General features: G+C 45.7%; 1 protein-coding gene across 1 annotated transcript in view; it reads right to left on the bottom strand.

The window, feature by feature from the left end:
- MRPL48 (mitochondrial ribosomal protein L48) overlaps positions 1–18952 on the bottom strand; it is an 85297-nt gene that overhangs the window by 36854 nt on the left and 29491 nt on the right. Inside the window, exon 5 of the mRNA XM_089305770.1 lies at positions 1408–1496. Within this exon, the coding sequence (XP_089161896.1) occupies positions 1408–1496 (89 nt within the window). The remainder of the gene's footprint in view (positions 1–1407; positions 1497–18952) is intronic.

The raw sequence follows: 18952 nt of genomic DNA, 5'->3' as shown, positions 1-18952 counted from the left end.
CACAATGGTTTCAACCTCAGCCAAAGACAGACAAGCAATAAAGAGATGTGCATGGCTGTGTGGGAGTATGAAAATAAGCCAAAGAACCAAAAGATGTTGAAACCTCCCAAAGGAGCAGAGCAAAATTTTCCCAATTACACTGTTTAAAGGAAGTGATGGGGCCAGCCCTGTGGCATAGAGGGTAAAGCCGCCACCTTCAGTGTCAACATCCCATATGCGCACCAGTTCAATTCCAGGCTGCTCCATTTCTTTTTTTTTTTTTTTTTTTTTTTATTTTTATTTTTTTGACAGGCAGAGTGGATAGTGAGAGAGAGAGACAGAGAGAAAGGTCTTCCTTTGCCGTTGGTTCACCCTCCAATGGCCGCCGCGGCAGGCGCGCTGCGGCCGGCGCACCGCGCTGATCCGATGGCAGGAGCCAGGAGCCAGGTGCTTTTCCTGGTCTCCCATGGGGTGCAGGGCCCAAGCACCTGGGCCATCCTCCACTGCACTCCCTGGCCACAGCAGAGAGCTGGCCTGGAAGAGGGGCAACCGGGACGGAATCCGGCGCCCCAACCGGGACTAGAACCCGGTGTGCCGGTGCCGCTAGGCGGAGGATTAGCCCAGTGAGCCACGGCGCCAGCCCAGGCTGCTCCATTTCTAATCAGCACTCTGCTATGGCCTGAGAAAGCAGTAGAAGATGGCCTCTGCACCCACGTGGGAGACCTGGAAGAAGCTCCTGGCTTCTGGCTTCAGATTGGAACAGCTCCGGCCATTGTGACCACTTGGAGAGTGAACCAATGGATGGAAGATCTCTCTCTCTCTCTCCCTGCCTCTGTAACTCTGACTTTCAAATAAATCAATAAATCTTAAAGGAGATGATGGCATTGAGACTCAAAGCCAAATTTTCTGACATTCAGGCCGGTGTTATGTCCACCCCACCACAAAATCCGTGCACATGCAGAGAAACCTAACCACCACAGAAGCAATCACATAGCTGAAGGCACAGGAATGGGCCAAATCATGTTATAATGCTTAGCTCTAACTCCCAGGTACCTGTGATATTGCATCAAAGAAGCACATACATATTTTAGGTCTGCAAACAATCTAAACGTCAGCTATTTGAAAATATTAATCCACTTCTTTTGGCGACAAACCAATCATTCAACTAAACTAAATTTAGCAGTTCCACTCAGAGATCCATACTGAAATACACACTAAGGGGATATTTCTTAAAAACTATCACAAGTAATCCAACCAAGTTGTTTGCTTTTTACTGTGATAACCTGGCCTGGGGACAGGACTGGAAGCTAGGAGAAACACCTCCAGTCTGGATAATCCCAAACTTTTCTAATATATGCATCTCTGACCTTAAGGTCTTTGCAAAAGCTGACCACTGAGCTTTTCCAAAGAACTCCCTCTGCCCCATACCTCCTGAGCTTTAATTAGGTGCTTGTATCGTCCAATGCCATGGGTGGGTTTTGACTTGTAGTGCCGACTGGTGCTCAGTAGAATGCCACCTGAAAGAAAGCAAACAAGATAAATTTGTTTGTGTCCCTCTAGGGACAGGCAGATCATATGTGAGAAGATAAATTCTCCATGGCAGGGTTGGGAATATCAGGGTTGGGAATATTTGGAGGTAAGAAGGTCTTTCTTCTTCTTCTTTTTTTTAACAGGCAGAGTAGACAGTGAGAGAGACAGACAGAGAGGTCTTCCTTTTGCCGTTGGTTCACCCTCCAATGGCCGCCGCGGCCGGCGCACCGCGCTGATCCGAAGGCAGGAGCCAGGTGCTTCTCCTGGTCTCCCATGGGGTACAGGGCCCAAGCACTTGGGCCATCCTCCACTGCACTCCTGGGCCACAGCAGAGAGCTGGCCTGGAAGAGGGGCAACCGGGACAGAATCCGGCACCCCGACCGGGACTAGAACCCAATGTGCCGGCGCCGCAAGGTGGAGGATTAGCCTGTTGAGCCACAGCGCTGGCCAAGAAAGTCTTTCATTGGCTTAAAGAAACAGACATTTTGGGGCCGGCGCTATGGCACAGCAGGTTAAAGCCCTGGCCTGAAGCGCCAGCATCCCATATGGGTGCTGGTTCAAGTCCTGGCTGCTCCTCTTTCGATCCAGCTCTCTGGTATGGCCTGGGAAATCAGTACAAGATGGCCCAGGTCCTCAGGCCCCTGCACTCACGTGGGAGACCTGGAAGAAACTCCTGGCTTTGGATTGGTGCAGCTCCGGCCATTGCAGCCATCTGGGGAGTGAACCAGCAGATGGAAGACCTCTCTCTCTGTCTCTACCTCTCTCTGTAACTGTTTCAAATAAATAAAATTAATCTTAAAAAAAAAAAAAAACAGACATTTCTTGATGCTGAACTAATTCTCCATTTTCCCCCTTTTTCTCTCCTTTTGGTCCTGGAATATATCTTATCCCAAATGCCCATCTTTCAAAATTTTCTCCTGCTAAAGCTAGAGTGGCAGGGAACAAAATACACTCTCATAGGCTGCTCACCTCCTCTTGTTCCTCAACAGGAAATAACCCCCTTTGAAGTTTCCTAACAGAGATTACAGAGAGAAAGGCAGCCAAAATAATAATCGAAGAGGAGGATCACCCCAAGTTCTAAAAGCTTTAAAAACCAGCTAATGTCATTGATTTGTGCTCATATGGAAGAATCTCCAATACACTGCTAAGTGAACAACAACAAAACCAAAAGCCTAAGGTACAGAACAGTGTATATATATAACACTAATAGGCAAAACACAGGGCCTCTATCCACTCACACTTTGTGTTGAATCATGACAGGTGCCACCCAGATCCCACTTCAAGGAAGGATATACTGCCCCTATCTTGCTTTCACATATACATATATATTCACACTCATTCTCCTCAATCCTCATTTTCAAATATACAAGAAATGGTAACTCTAGAAATTCAATGAAATGACCGATGCCATCCAACAAGAGACAGAACTGTTGCTTAGGGGCAGGCGTTGTAGCATAGCTATATGGGCACCAGTTCGAGTCCCAGCTGCTCCACTTCCAACCCAGCTCCCTGCTGATGTGCATGGGAAAGCAGCAGAAGATGGCCCAAATGCTTGGACCCCTGCACCCATGTAGGAGACCCAGAGGAAGCTCCTGGCTTCTGGCTTAGCCTCAGCTATTACTGCTATTTGGGGAATGAACCAGTGGAAGAAAAACCTCTCTCCCTCCATCCCTCCCTCTTTCTCTATCTCCCGCTCTGCCTTTCAAATAAATTAAGGGAGAGAGAGAGAGAGAGAGAGAAATTGCTATTAAACTCAGACCTGACTAAAAAGCATGTATCTGGAACCACTAGGTCATAACACTTGAATTTCTAGAATACAAAATCTAGCCCCGATCTTCCCTATCTGTCGCTCCCCCTCTTCGTGGAGGAACGACACAGGACCCTGCGCTGTTCTTTTGTCTGCTCGGCCCTCCCCGGGTTTGCTGCTGGTTCTTCCCGGGTTGGCTGCCGTCCCTCCACCTCCGTGGAGGGGCGGGCCCCCCTGCCACTTTCCCCACTTCCGCGGGGGAGTGGCACACCGCCGGCCAGCTCTCTCGGAGGCTGCTCAGATGTTCCTCAGGTGTTCCCCTTAGATGTTCCTGGTGCATGTTGTCTCTCTCCTCCTTTATAGTCTTCTTCCACCAATCCCAACTCTGCTACCCACACGCTGAGTACGCTGCTCTCCTCCAATCAGGAGCGGGATCAGCTCCTGCAGGTTACTGGTTGAACTGGAGGCAGCTGTGCAGAAGCTGTTTACTCCTCTCCCAGCGCCATATTGTGGGAGAGCAGATGCATAGAATAAGTCTTAAATCGAGTAACTTAGTCTAGTCCGAGTTGCTCCCCAAACCTATCTCTGGTTGCAGTTGCAGGGACTGGACCTGCTCAGGTCTGCTATGTCTGTCTATCTGTCTTGTTTGCTCTCCACTTTCCGGAGAAGCACTAGCCTTAGGTTCTGCTCCCTTACCTCCCGGCTCCTGTGGTCCAAGGTCACGCCTTGGAGGAGCGTGAACACAAAATGGTGTGGAGGCCAACCACAGACAGTCCTGACAGTCCCCTGCATTTGCAATCCAGCCATATCATCACGACAACCCAGAAGAGCATGGATCCCATCCATGACATGGATGGATCCACATTTATGACCCACAACTATCAGATACCAGGACGGTTACAAAGATGAATAAAATATGCTATGATGAGTAAGCAAGTAATTACCTCACTGTGTGCAAAGTACTTTAATGGAAATGTGAGTGATGTTGTGAGTGCCCTCAGGAAGGGAAATTCGCCTTTAGAGTAGGGATGCAGGATGTGGAAGAATGGGTTCAGAAGAGGTAAACATTATATTCTTGAAAAAGGAGTTAAGAGATTGGCCGGCGCCACGGCTCACTTGGCTAATCCTTCACCTGGGGCGCCGGCATTCCAGGTTCTAGTCCTGGTTGGGGCATCAGATTCTGTCCCAGCTGCTCCTCTTCCAGGCCAGCTCTCTGCTGTGGCCCGGGAGGGCAGTGGAGGATGGCCCAAGTCCTTGGGCCCTGCACCCAGATGGGAGACCAGGAGGAAGCACCTGGCTCCTGGCTTCGGACCAGTGCAGCGCACTGGCCGTAGCTGCCATTTGGGGGGTGAACCAATGGAAAAGGAAGACCTTTCTCTGTCTCTCCCTCACTGTCTAACTCTGCCTGTCAAAAAAAAAAAAAAAAAAAAAGAAAGAAAAAGGAGTTAAGAGATTAAAATGTGAGGAAGACAAGGGTATTGCAGCCAGAGGTTCTCACATAGAACTGAACATAACTGAGCTATCTTTTTGGCTGATGTCCCAATTCTTGCTCTGACTCTAAGACCTTTGACCTTCTGAGTCTTTCTGCTCCAGACTCTACAATCTGGGGACTCAGCCAAGCAGCTGATATACAACTCTCCTTGATGGTACACAGGACCTTCAGACCACAGTCCGACAAACGAATCTTACCCAACAAGATTTTTATTTAAAAAAAATTATTTATTGGAAATGCAGAGTTAAGAACAAGGGAAAGAGAAAGTGAGATCAGTCTTCCATCTACTGGTCTACTCCATAAATGGCTGCAACAATCAGGCTGGCCCAGGCCAATGCCAGGAGCCTAGAACTCCATCTGGATCTCCCACACGGGTGGCAGGAGCCCAAGCATTTGGGCCATTTTTAGCTTTCCCAGGCACATTCACAGGGAGCTGGATCAAAAGTGGAGTAGCCAAGACACAAACTGGTGCCCAAATGGGATACTAGTGTCACAGGTGGTAGCTTAATCTGCTATGCCACAATGCCAGTCTCCAAAGACATCTTATTATGATCTCAAAATATAACTTATTTGGGGTGGGCACTCAGCCTAGCAGTTATTATGCCCACTGAGATGCCTTCAATTCATATCAGAGTGCCTGGGTTCAAGACCTGCCTCCACTTCTAATACCAGCTTCCTTCTATTGCACACTGAGAGGCAGCAGATGATGGCTCAAGTACTTGGGTCCCTGCCAACCACATGAGAGACCCAGATAGAGTTCTAGGCTTCTAACATTGGCTTGACCCAGCCCTGGTTCTTGTGGGCATTTGGGGAGTGAACCATTAGATGGAAAATATCTGTGTGTATGCGTGTATTATGTATGTATGTGTGTCTCTGTCCCTTTCAGATTTTTAAAATTAATAAATAGGGCCAGCATTGTGGCACAGAGTGTTAAGCTATAGCCTGTACACTGGCATCCCTTACCAGAGTACCAGTTCAAGTCCCAGCTGTTCTACCTTTGAGGCAGCTCCCTTCCACTATGCCTGGGAAAGCAGCAGATAGCCCATGTGCTTGAACCCTGTCACCCATAAGGGGGTCCCTTATGGAGTTCTGCGCTCCTGACTCCAGCTTGACCCAACCCTAACCATCACAGCCATTTGTGGAGTGAACCAATGGATAAAAGATCTCTTTCTTTCTGTCTCTTCCTCTCTTTACCACTTCACCTTTCAAATAAATTAAAATTAAATCTTTTAAAAAGTAATTAATAGGGGTCAGCAGCATGGCATAGCAGGTAAAGCCGCTGCCTGCAGTGCCAGCATCCCATATGGGCACCAGTTCAAGTTCCGGCTGCTCCGCTTCTGATCCAGCTCTCTGCTATGGCCTGGGAAAACAGCAAAGATGGCCCAACTGCTTGGGCCCCTGCACCCATGTGGGAGACCTAGAAGAAGCTCCTGGCTCCTGGCTTTGGATCGGCACAGCTCCGGCCATTTTGACCATCTGGAGAGTGAACCAGTGGATGGAAGATCTCTCTCTCTGCTTTTGCCTCTGCCTCTGCCTCTGCCTCTCTGTAACTATGTCTTTCAAATAAATAAATAAATCTTTTTTTTTTTTAAGTAGTAAATAAACATTTAAAAAAGAGATGGAGCTATTTTAGAATGGAGACTCAGGGAAAGCCTTCCTTAAGAAATCACATTTAAATTGAAGCCAGAATAAAAAAGAAGGGACTGGTGTTGTGGCACAGCAAGTTAAGCTGCCCCCTGTGTGCCCCCTGTGATGTTGGCATCCCATATGAGCACCAGTTTGAGTTCCAGATGCTCCACTTCTGATCTAGCTCCCTGCTAATGGGCCTGGGAAAGCAGCTGAAGATGGCCCAAGTGCTTGGGATCACTGTACCTTCATGGGAGACCTGGATGGAGTTCCAGGCTCCTGGTTTTCTCCTGGCCCAGTCCCAGCCACTGTAGCCATTTGGGGAGTAAACAACCAGATGGAAGGTCTCTCTCACTCTCTCACTGTGTCTCCCTCTCTGTAACTGACTTTCAAATAAAGGAATGAATCTTAAAAAAAGAGAGAGAATACAGAAGAAAATGGTAATAGTGGTTACCACCAGGGAGAGAAAGAGCTAGAAAAAGGGGTAAAGAGACTTACTTTTTACTTATATTCTTTTGTGTCTACCAACATCTGCTCCACATATATGTATTATCTATTCCAAAGGTATAAAAAAATACTTGGATAAATAAATGGAGGGTGTGTGTTCAAGGCAGAGGAAACAGCTTGTGCAAAAGTTCTAAAAGGGCCCACAGCTGGGCACATTCAAGAAAAAGAGAGGCTATGAGTATGGCTGAAGCCCAGTGAGAGGGGCACAGAATGAAATAGAGTGGGCCCAGAGTGAGTATTGGGTCAGAACCTATTATGCTGGGCCTTGTTAAGGCAAGGAAATCATGTCTGATGTATCTTAAGAAGATCATTGAGGTTTTGTGTGAAGGGAATGTAAGTGGAAGGGTTAGGAGAGTCCAGCCTATCCTCCAGAGCTGACAAAAATAATCTTCCTAAAACCTAAATTTAGTCATCTTATTCTCTTTCACTAATGCAACCATTTATCCATCACACACATGCAATTCTTTTAAGGTCTTTCTTTTTAATTGTCAGGCACTACAGAGATAATAATGAATAACTCAGAGAAGTTCTTTGCCACATTCTTAAGTATTTGGGGCCAGGCATTTGGCCTGACAGTTAAGAGACCTCTGTCTCAAATCAGAGTAACTCTGTTCAATACTCTGGTTCTGGGAGGACAGTGCTGTGGTGTAGTAGGTTAAGCCTTCGCCTATAGCCCTGGCATCCCATAAGGGCACCAGTTCATGTCCTGGCTGCTCCTCTTCCAATCCAGTGCTCTGCTTATTGCTTGGGAAAGCAGCAGAGGATGGCCCAAGTCCTTGGTCCCCTGCACGCATGTGGGAGTTCCAGAGGAAGCTCCTGGCTCCTGGCTTCAGATAGGTTCAACTCCTGCCATTGTGGCCATTTGGGGAGTGAGCCAGTAGATGAAAGACGTCTCTCTGTCTCCACCTCTCTGTAACTCTGCCTAAAAACAAAACAAAACAAACAAACAAACAAAAAAAGATTTATTTATTTATTTGAAAGAGTTACACAGAGAAGGAGAGACAGAGAAAGAGAGGTCTTCCATCCACTGGCTCACTCCCCAGTTGGCCACAAAGGCCAGAGCTGTACCAATCCGAAGCCAGGAGCCAGGAGCTTCTTCTGGGTCTCCCACGTGGGTGCAGGGACCCAAGGACTTGGGCCATCTTCTACTGCTATCCCAGGCCATAGCAGAGAGCTGGATCAGAAGTGGAGCAGCCAGGACTCGAACCAGCACCCATATGGGATGCTGGCACTTTAGGTAGCGGCTTTACCTGCTATGCCACAGCGCTGGCCCCCATCTGCCTTTCAAATAAATAAAATAAATATTTTTTTAAAAAAATGAATAAAATCTTAAAAAAATACTCTGGTTCTGGCTCCTGACTCCAGCTTCCTGCCAAGGCAGAGCCAGGGAGGCAGCAGTGATGACTCAAGTAATTGGGTTCCTGCCGCCCTCATGGGAGACTTGGACTAGTGCCCGGCTCTGGCTTCTGCTTCTGCTTCAACTGAGGATACTACAGGCATAGGGGGAATAAAATGACGGATTGGAGCTCTCTGTCTATCCCTGTCTCTGTCTCTTTCTCTCTGTGTGTCTCTCAAATAAATAAATGTTTGATGGTCTTCCACTGCTCAAAGTTTGACTTCATAGGGAAGCATTTAAGGACTATTTTTTATTTTCTTAAAAAAAAAAAAAAGATTTATTTTACTCATTTGAAAGGCAGAATTACACACAGAGAGAAAGGAAGAGAGAGAGAAATCTTCCATCCACTGGTTCAATCCCCAAATGGCCACAATGGTAGGGGCTGGGCCAGGCCAAAGCTAGAAGCCAAAAATTCCTTCCAGGTCTCCCAACTGAGTGGCAGGGCCCAAGTACTTGGACCATCCTCCAGTGCCTTCCCAGGTGCACTAGCAGGGAGCTGGATCGGAAGGGAAGCAGCCGGGACTCAAATCAGTGCTCACATGGGATGCCAGCATTGCAGGCAGCAGCCTAATCCTCTGTACCGTGACATCAGCCAGAGGACTTTTATTTTAATTATTTATTTATTTGAGAGGCAGAGGGAGCTCACATTGATTGGCTAGTTCATTCCCTAAATGACCACAACGGTGGGGGGAGAAGGGGAAGCAAAGCAGGAAGCTGGGAATTCAATCCAGATCCCCTATGAGGGCAGCAGGAAATCAATTACTTGAGCAATCATCATGGCCTCCCAGGGTCTGCACTGGCAGGAAGCTGGAGTCAGAAGTCAAAGCTGGGAGGCTGGCAGTGTGGCATAGGAGTAAGGCTGCCTCCCGCAGCCTTCCGGCCTCCCATATGGGTGCTCATTCAAGTCCTGTCAGCTCCACTTCCGATCCAGCTTCTGGCTAATGGCCTGGGAAAAGCAGCAGAAGATGGCCCAAAACATGGGCCTCTGCCACCCACACAGGAGACACAGAAGAATCTCCGGCTTCAGCATGGCCAGCAGATGGAGGAGCTCTCTTAATTCTGACTTTCAAAATCAATCTCTTTTTTTTTTTGACAGGCAGAGTGGACAGTGAGAGAGAGAGAGAGAGAGAAAGGTCTTCCTTTGTCGTTGATTTACCCTCCAATGGCCGCCGCAGCCGGCGGGCTGCAGCCGGCGCACCGCGCTGATCCGAAGGTAGGAGCCAAGTACTTATCCTGGTCTCCCATGGGGTGCAGGGCCCAAGCACTTGGGCCATCCTCCACTGCACTCCCTGGCCACAGCAGAGAGCTGGACTGGAAGAGGGGCAGCTGGGACAGAATCCGGCACCCCAACCGGGACTAGAACCCAGTGTGCCAGCGCCACAAGGCGGAGGATTAGCCTAGTAAGCCGCGGCGCCGGCCAATCAATCTTAAAAACAAAAACAAGAAGTAGTAGTCAAAGCTGGGGATTATACCAGGCACTCCTATAGGAGACACAGGCATTGTAATGAGCATCTTAATACCTGCCCTAGGACCTGATTTTATAATCTAGTTCCAATTACTTCATCTCATTCTCTCACTCTTACAGGCCCTTACAATTCTGCTCCCCAGCTCCCCAGCCACAGAGCTATACTTGTCACCCTGCATAAACCCTGTCATTTTCATGCCTCTGTGCCCAGCTGGGTTGTCCCTACTGCTGGGACTGCACCTCTCTGACAGTACGACTCCACACAGCCTCCACCCACATGTCCCCATCCCTCTAGACCTTTTCTGCTGCCCCAAACATACAAAGATCAAGAGTTCACTTCACGGTTATGGCTCCCACGGGCCTCCGTTATGTAATAAAGCATTCTGTGTAAATAAAGAGGAGCAGTCCGATGCCAATCACCATCTGTAAGTACACAGAAACTCAATCACCCAGGGGTGGTTTCGAAAAGCAGAATCCAAATGCATGTTTGGGATGATAACACGTCTCAGGTGAAAGTGCTGCAACTGTTTGCACTGGCTTCTCATCTGCTGCAATTCCTTGGCAAAAGGCATTTTCAAAATCAATTTGGGGCAATTCCTGTAATTACAGCAGCTGGTTAATTAAAAAGCTGGTTCAAACCACTGTTAAATTAACCACCTTCCCCCTTAAATGAAAGGTTTTGGTCAAATTACCAGTGGTTAAACTGCTTAATTAGCCAGTTGTTTTAATTATAAAATTTACAAGTTTGAAAGCCTCTGATTTTCAGTAAGTTCAGCTAGATTCTTCCCCCTACTTTGTGTCATTAAGCGGGGTTTCCTGCTGTCACAGTAAGATTGCAGCCCCCAGAGGAAAAAGGCAAACTCTTCACAGAGGATCAACACAAAACCCCAGGGTCTCAATAAAGCAACTTTGAAAATCTTTCAATCACAAGTATAGGATGTAAGCATATCCCGACTTCTCCCACGTCACTCCCCTTCACTTCACAGATGTCAGAGACAGCTGTCTTCAGGGCCCTTGCTTACTAACCTGGAAACCAGACCCATCAATCCAGGATGGGGTAAACAGCTTTGCTTTAATTATCTCTTCTTCAAAATGAGAACAAGCATTTTTAGCTATGCGGGTAGGGGGAGAAGAAAGACAGGGCAGCCCCAGCCAAGAACCTGATTACAGGATATTTGCTCTGTTCAACAGATGCTAAGTCCCTCAAGTGCAGATTTGATGCCAGCATCTAGGAAAGAGGATGTGCTCAACAAGTATGTATCTAAGAGATAAACAAAACAAAAACTGTTCTTGAGATATTTTACCAAGATAATCTGCAATGCTTTGTCTCTGGAAATTGCCTTTTTTTTCCCAAGAATTTCTTCTTTGTCTATCTTTTTGCTTATGCTATAATCATAACATTCTAAGTTTCTTTCATATAACCTTTGTAGATTTCTTTTTATATATTTACTTGTACATGATCATTCATGTCAACACAACCAGGCCCATCCTTGGACAGGGCAGCTGGCGTGGAATGCAAGACCCACAAATATAGTGGGAGGGGTGCAGGTAGGAAGAGGGACTATACCTTGCTCTTCTTTTCTGAACATAATTATAATTCAATTTTTAAATTTCTGACTTTAAAGATATTTCAAAGAACCCATGGAAAATACCCACAAAGCAATCTTCTTTCAGGTGGAATTATCTTGGCAAGCCACCACTGTTGAGTTATTCTTGGTCTGGGAGCCTTCCATGGAACTAAGATTCCCTGACCACAACAGAAAAGGGACAAAGGAAAGGATAAATGGCCAGAAAAATGGGTCTAAATGTGTTCAACCACAACTCGTAATCAAAGACATGTAAAGTACAAACACAAGGGACCTCATTTTTTACACCATTTACTATTAGCAAATTTTAATATTAGTAAATATTAAAAAACAGTAACACTTATTCTATTGCACAGTAGGGTAACTACAAGCACAGTTGATAATGATTAACTGTATTTCTAACTACAACACAGGATTTTGAATATTCTCAACACAAAAGAAATAATCAATGCTTAAGGTGATGGGAGCCGGCGCTGTGGCACAGCGGGTTAAAGCTCTGGATTGGGGCCGGCGCCGCGGCTCACTAGGCTAATCCTCCGCCTAGCGGCACCGGCACACCAGGTTCTAGTCCCGGTCGGGGCGCCGGATTCTGTCCCGGTTGCCCCTCTTCCAGGCCAGCCCTCTGCTGTGGCCAGGGAGTGCAGTAGAGGATGGCCCAGGTGCTTGGGCCCTGCACCCCATGGGAGACCAGGAGAAGCACCTGGCTCCTGGTTCCTGCCATCGGATCAGCGCGGTGCGCTGGCCGCAGCGCACCGGCCGCGGCGGCCATTGGAGGGTGAACCAACGGCAAAGGAAGACCTTTCTCTCTGTCTCTCTCTCTCTCACTGTCCACTCTGCCTGTCAAAAAAAAAAAAAGCTCTGGATTGAAGTGCTGGCATCCCATATGGGCGCCGGTTCAAGACCCAGCTGCTCAACTTTCTATCCAGCTCTCTGCTATGGCCTGGGAAAGCAGTAGAAGATGGCCCAAGTCCTTAGGCTCCTGTCCCCGAGTGGGAGACCCGGAAGAAGCTCCTGGCTCCTGGCTTCGGGTTGGCACAGCAACAGCCATTGCGGCCATCTGGGGAGTGAACCAGCAGATGGAAGACCTCTCTCTCTGCCTCTCCTCTCTCTGTGTAGCTCTGAATTTCAAATAAAAATAAATAAATAAATCTTTTAAAAAAATGTTTAAGGTGATGGACATAATAATTACTCTGGCCTAATTACTGCAAAATGTATATGACATCGCAGTATCACACTGTACCCCAAAAATATGTATATATCAATATGTGTCAATTTAAATTTTTTAAAAATTTAAAAATCTTTTAAAAAATAATAAAATTCAACATTGATGAATATACTAAAACAAATTCTCAAATGGTGCCATATTTCTGAAAGGCAATTTGAGAATACATATCATTAGCTTTAAAAATGTGTGTTTCTGGGACTGCCACTATGGCATAGTAGGTTGGGCCTGTGGTGCTGGTATCTCATATGGATGCCAGTTTGTGTCCTGGCTGCTCCACTTCTGATCCATCTCCCTGCTGATGGTCTAGGAAAGCAGTGGAAGATGGCCCAGGTGCCCGGGCCCCTGAATCCATGGAGGAGGCCCAGAGGAGGCTCCTGGCTCCTGGCTCCGGCCGGGCACTGCCCTTGCTGTTTTGGTCATTTGGGAAGTGAACCAGAGGATGGAAGAGCTCTCTCTCTATGATTCTACCTCTCAAATATATAAATCAGAGAGAGAGAAGAGAGAAAGAGAGAAAGAAGAGAGAAAGAAGAGAAGAGAAGAGAAGAGAAGAGAAGAGAAGAGAAGAGAAGAGAAGAGAAGAGAAGAAGTGTGTTTCCAGGACAGGCATTTGGCACAGCAGTTAAGTCACCACCTGGGATGCCAGCATCCCATATCAGAGCGCCTGGGTTCAAGTCCTGGCTCTGCTGTCCATTCCAGTTTCCTGCTAGTGCATACACTGGGAGACAACAGGTGATGGCCTAGGTAACTGGGTTCCTGCCCCAATGTAAGAAACCGAGATGGAGTTCTGAGCTCCTAGTTTCAGCCTGGCCCAGCCCTGGGTATGGCAGGCATTTGGGGAGTGAACAGTGGCTAGGAAATCCACCTCTCAAATAAATTAATGTGCACTTCTTTTGACCCAATAAATACACTTTTTTTTTTTTTTTTTTGACAGGCAGAGTGGACAGTGAGAGAGAGAGACAGAGAGAAAGGTCTTCCTTTTGCCGTTGGTTCACCCTCCAATGGCTGCCGCAGCCAGCGTGCTGCAGCCAGCGCATCACACTAATCCGAAGCCAGGAGCCAGGTGCTTCTTCTGGTCTCCCATGGGGTTCAGGGCCCAAGCACTTGGGCCATCCTCCACTGCACTCCCGGGCCACAGCAGAGAGCTGGACTGGAAGAGGGGCAACCAGGACAGAATCCGGCGCCCCGACTGGGACTAGAACCCGGTGTGCTGGCACTGCAGGAGGAGGATTAGCCTATTGAGCCGCGGCGCTGGCCCAATAAATACACTTTTAAAAATGTATCCTAAATAATCAGACAAGGGCACCAATATCAGTGTGTAAGGATATTCATCATAGTGTTGTTTTTGTTGCAAAATCCTGGAGACAAACTTATCCAAATAAAAAATGTCTGAGTAAATTATGCTATGATCCTTCACCTCTTCTTTACAAAAGGATCTCCATTGGAGGTCTTTCAATAGCAATAAACAATGCCTTATTTGACTCCAGTGTTAAAAACAAAATAAAACAACTTCAGGATTACGTAGTTTTCATATACTAAAATGTATTGCAAACTTCAGTATTAAAACAGTTTGAGGGGCTGGTGCTGTGGTTTAGCAGGTAAAGCCACCCCTTGGAAGTGCCGGCATCTCACATAGGCACCAGTTAAAGACCCTGCTACTCCACTTCCAATCCAGCTCTCTGTTATGGCCTGGGAAAGCAGTGGAAGATGGCCCAAATGCTTGGGTCCCTGCATCGATGTGGGAGACCCAGATGAAACTCCTGGCTTTTGACTTTGGATGGCACAGCTCTGGCAGTTGTAGCCATCTGGAGAGTGAACCAGTGGATGAAAGACCTCTCTCTCTCCCTGCCTCTGCCTCTCTATAATTCTGCCTTTCAAATCAATAAATAAATCTTAAAAAAAAAAAATAAAAAATAAGACAATTTGATAATTGCACCAAATATACAGACAGGTCAATGAAACAAAACAAAGTTAAAAAATAGTCCCGGGGTCTGGCATTGTGGTGCAGTGGGTAAAGCCACAGGCTGTGAAGCCAGCATCCCATATGGATGCTGGTTCTAGCCTCCATTTCTGATTCAGCTACCTGAAAATGCACCTGGGAAAGCAGTGCAAGATGGCCCAAGTGCCCGGGCTCCTGGATGAAACTCCTGTTTCCCAGCTTTGGATTGCTGAGCTCTGGTCTCTGTGGCCATTTGAGGAATGAACCAGTGGATGGAAAATTTCTCTCTCTTGCTCTCTGCCTCTCCCTCTCTCTCTGTAACTGTGCCTTTCAAATAAATAAATAAATCTTTAAAAATAAAATAAAATACCAGAAGATGAGATTAAGAATCTTTAAAAATAATCATGGACTATAAAAGGTCTTTCTAAAGCCGGCGCCGTGGCTCAATAGGCTAATCCTCCACCTTGCGGCGCCGGCACACCGGGTTCTAGTCCCGGTTGGGGCGCCGGATTCTGTCCCGGTTGCCCCTCTTCCAGGCCAGCTCTCTGCTATGGCCAGGGAGTGCAGTGGAGGATGGCCCAGGTGCTTGGGCCCTGCACCCCATGGGAGACCAGGAAAAGCACCTGGATCCTGGCTCCTGCCATCAGATCAGCGCGGTGCACCGGCTGCAGCGGCGGCCATTGGAGGGTGATCCAACGGCAAAGGAAGACCTTTCTCTCTGTCTCTCTCTCACTGTCCACTCTGCCTGTAAAAAAAAAAAAAAAAAAAAAAGGTCTTTCTAAGCAAAAAACAAAATCCAGAAACCCAAGATTAATAAATCCAGCTATATAAAAAACTTAACTTCTATTCACCAAAACCACAGAAATAAAGTCAAAGAATAAATGACTAGGAAAGTACAAACCCCATATGTGGGGAGCAGCCCGGACTGGACTGAGTTACTGGAATTAAGACTTATTCTATGCATCTGCTCTCCCACAATATGGCGCTGGGAGAGAAGTAAACAGCTTCCGCACAGCTGCCTCCAGTTCAACCAATAAACTGTAGGACTTGCTCCTGATTGGAGAGCAGCGTACCCGGCGTGTGGGCAGCCGAGTTAGGATTGGCGGAGGAGGACTATAAAGGAGGAGAGAGACGGCATGCACCAGGAACATCTAAGGGGAACACCTGTGCAGCCCCCGAGAGAGCCGGCCGGCGGTGTGCCGCTCCCCTGCGGAAGTGGGGAATGTGGCCAGGGGGAACTGCCCTTCCACGGAGGTGGAAGGGATAGTAGCCAACCCGGGAAGAACCAGCAGCAAACCCGGGGAGGGCCGAGCAGACGAAAGAACAGCGCAGGGTCCTGTGTCGTTCCTCCATGAAGAGGGGGAGCGACATAATGGTGCCGTGACTCGGATATGAAGCCTAGGCAGGGTTTAGTGTCGTTCCTCCACGAAGAGGGGGAGCGACATAATGGTGCCGTGACTCGGATAGGAAGCCTAGGCAGAGTTTAGTGTCGTTCCTCCATGAAGAGGGGGAGCGACACCTATATGCTAATCTAAATGTTAATTTCCTCAATTTTGAACTTACATATCAAAAATGAAAAAGCAAACAATCCAATCGCAAATGCACAAAAAATATAAATGGGAAGTTCACAAGGAAAGAAATTCAATTGGCCAATAAACACATGGAAACATGACAAAGTCTCTCAAGAAATACAAAATAAAACAATGATATAATTTTTCACTAGCAAAAATAAAATGCTTCATAAAACCCAGTTTGGGTAAGAAAAAAAGCAAGTCAATTAAAACAACTTCTCTGAAGGGCAATCTGGCAATATTTATCAAAACTGTCAACTCATAATCCATTGACTCAGCTATTCCAATTCCAGGAATTGATCTTACAAGGTATAATTTTATATATACAAATTTACAAATAATTTCACCAAGATATATAAAAATGGTTGCTGCAGCTTTTTTTTTTTTTAAATAGCAAAAGACTAAAGCAAAACCTAGGAATCTAGCATTAAGGTACAGTCATACACACATATGCACAAAACATTTCTGAAAAGTATACAAGAAACTGCTGTCAGTGAATACCACTAGGGAATAAGACCATGAAAGAGAAAGAAAATTGAACTTTTTATCATAAACCATTTTGTATGGTTTGTAATTTATTTTTACCATATGCATTCATTTCAAAATTTTAACTTGATTATTTTAATATTTTTTTTAAAAAACAAACTTCCTCAGAATATATAGTAGTTCAAAATAAACTTTGCCTCTTGCTAGGGGTAAGGAGTAAGACCAAGGCTAGGAAATAAAGGGGACTTTGATATAATCCTTTTTTTTAATACAAAAAGACAATGAAAATCTTATCAAATGCTAACAGTTATCAATTCTGGATTTATTGACATAGTACCTTTTAAACTTTCTATACTTTTTAAAATAAAAAGTACAATAAGAGAAACAACCTTTATAAACCATAAATAAAACCTTTATATGACCCCAGATTCCTCTCCAGCTCCTTCCAATATTCTTGTTCCATTCGATCTTAAACTTCTTGAAAGCACTGTCTATAAGTAACTTTTTCTAACTCCTGAATTCTTATTCACTTGTCAACTCATGTACAACCCTCCCCAGCCCACTAATACAAACTGTTTTCTCTAAGGTTACCAATGACTCAACATTGCTAAAACCCAAGGAATATTGTTAAGTTCCTCTATTTCCTGATCTCTCAGCATCACACACTTGAAACTATATTGTGGTTGAACACTCTTTCCTTCTTTAAACACTTTCCTCTTGCCTGCCATAAAACTATACTAATATTTTCTCTGCTTTGCCCTCCCTTTTTCAACCTCACTCTCTACCCAACATTTTAAAGATTGATAAATTAATTAATTTGAAAGGCAAAGAGTTACACAAAAAAGATCTTCCATCCTTCCATCCATTGGTTCACTCCCCAAACGGCCACAGCAACCAGAGCTGGGCCAGGTGGAAGCCAGGAGCCTGGAATTCCATCCATGTTTCCCACATGGGTGGCATGGGTCCTATTACGTGGACCATTATCCACTGCCTTCTCAGGCTCAATAGCAGGAAGCTGGATGAGAAGCAGAGCACCTAGGAGTCGAACCAACATTCTGATATGGGATGCTAGCATCATAAGGAAAGGCTTAACCGCTGCACCGCAACATTGGTTCCATCTATCCTACTTTTTAATGTTGGAGTTCCACAGGGCATGATCCTTCGGTTTCTTTTCTACCTTTTCTCCTGGGGTGGTCTCATTCACCCCATGGCTTCAACTAAGTCTACAAAATTATGACTTCCAAATTTATAATTTCAACTCATAAACCTATATTTTTTTGCTCAAGATCAAAGTTTTCAATAGTGTAGTTAATATATCCTCCTCACAGGCACTACAACTTAACACTTTCAAACTCAGGCTCATTCTCCCAAAACTGTTCAACTTAATATAGTACTATGTAGCCATTCAAAATCATAACATAGTTATTTTAGCATAAACAGATTATAAGATATTATATAAGTATCATCTGTTCCCATCACTGCAAAATTATATATACCATATGTATAAGAATAAGAAAATACATATGTAAAATTTCCTGAAAGGGAAGAGAAAGAAAGAATGACCTGGTAGGATATATGCCAAAATATTAAGCAATAATCTTATTTTCTTCTTTTTCAGTTTTTTCCTGTATTTATTTTCTATTCTATATCCTGTAAAATGAATGCTTTTCACTTTCATAATTCAATATTCATTTGTTTAAATCTCCTGAATGCAATATGAAATCAGAGTATCAGCTATGAAGCTTTCTTGCTAAAACTGTTAAACTTGAATCATCATGGTTTCAGATCTCACATCCAGTCTGTAGGAAGGGGACAGGAAAACATGCTATATTGCACTACAAGGAAATAATCAGACAAACCAAACAGTTGACCTTATCAAAAACCATGGTAGTAAGAAATAAAAGGTGGCAACACTGCTGTAAATCAAATGTGACAAGTAGTGAAATGCAAAGCATGAAATTTCATTAGCTTTTGGTTAAAACTACACTCATAAAAGACATCCTGGGGACAACTAAGAAAACTGAAATGATATTAAAACATATTGGAGCATTTTATTACATTTCTAAAGTGAGATCAACTGAAGTATTTAGGGGTGAAGTAGGACATCTGATAAAGAAAGCTAACAGGGGCAGGCGCTGTGACACAGTAGGTTAATCCACCGCCTGCAGCGCCAGCATCCCATATTGCGCTGGTTCTAGTCCTGGCGGCTCCTCTCCTGATCCAGCTCTCTGCTATGGCCGGGAAAAGCAGTAGAAGATGGCCCAAGTGCGTGGACCCCTGCACCCAGGTGGGAGACCAGGAAGAAGCTCCTGGCTCCTGGCTTCGGATCAACCCAGCTCTGGCCTTTGAGGCCATTTGAGGAGTGAATCAGTGGTTAGAAGACCTTTCTCTTTGTCTCTCCATCTC

This window comes from Oryctolagus cuniculus, chromosome 1 (assembly GCF_051225735.1).
Source record: "Oryctolagus cuniculus isolate XC-2025 breed Fujian yellow rabbit chromosome 1, ASM5122573v1, whole genome shotgun sequence".
NCBI classification, from domain to species: Eukaryota; Metazoa; Chordata; class Mammalia; order Lagomorpha; family Leporidae; genus Oryctolagus; species Oryctolagus cuniculus.
Note: the sequence above shows the minus strand (reverse complement) of the source record. Positions and strands in the feature narration are given on the sequence as shown.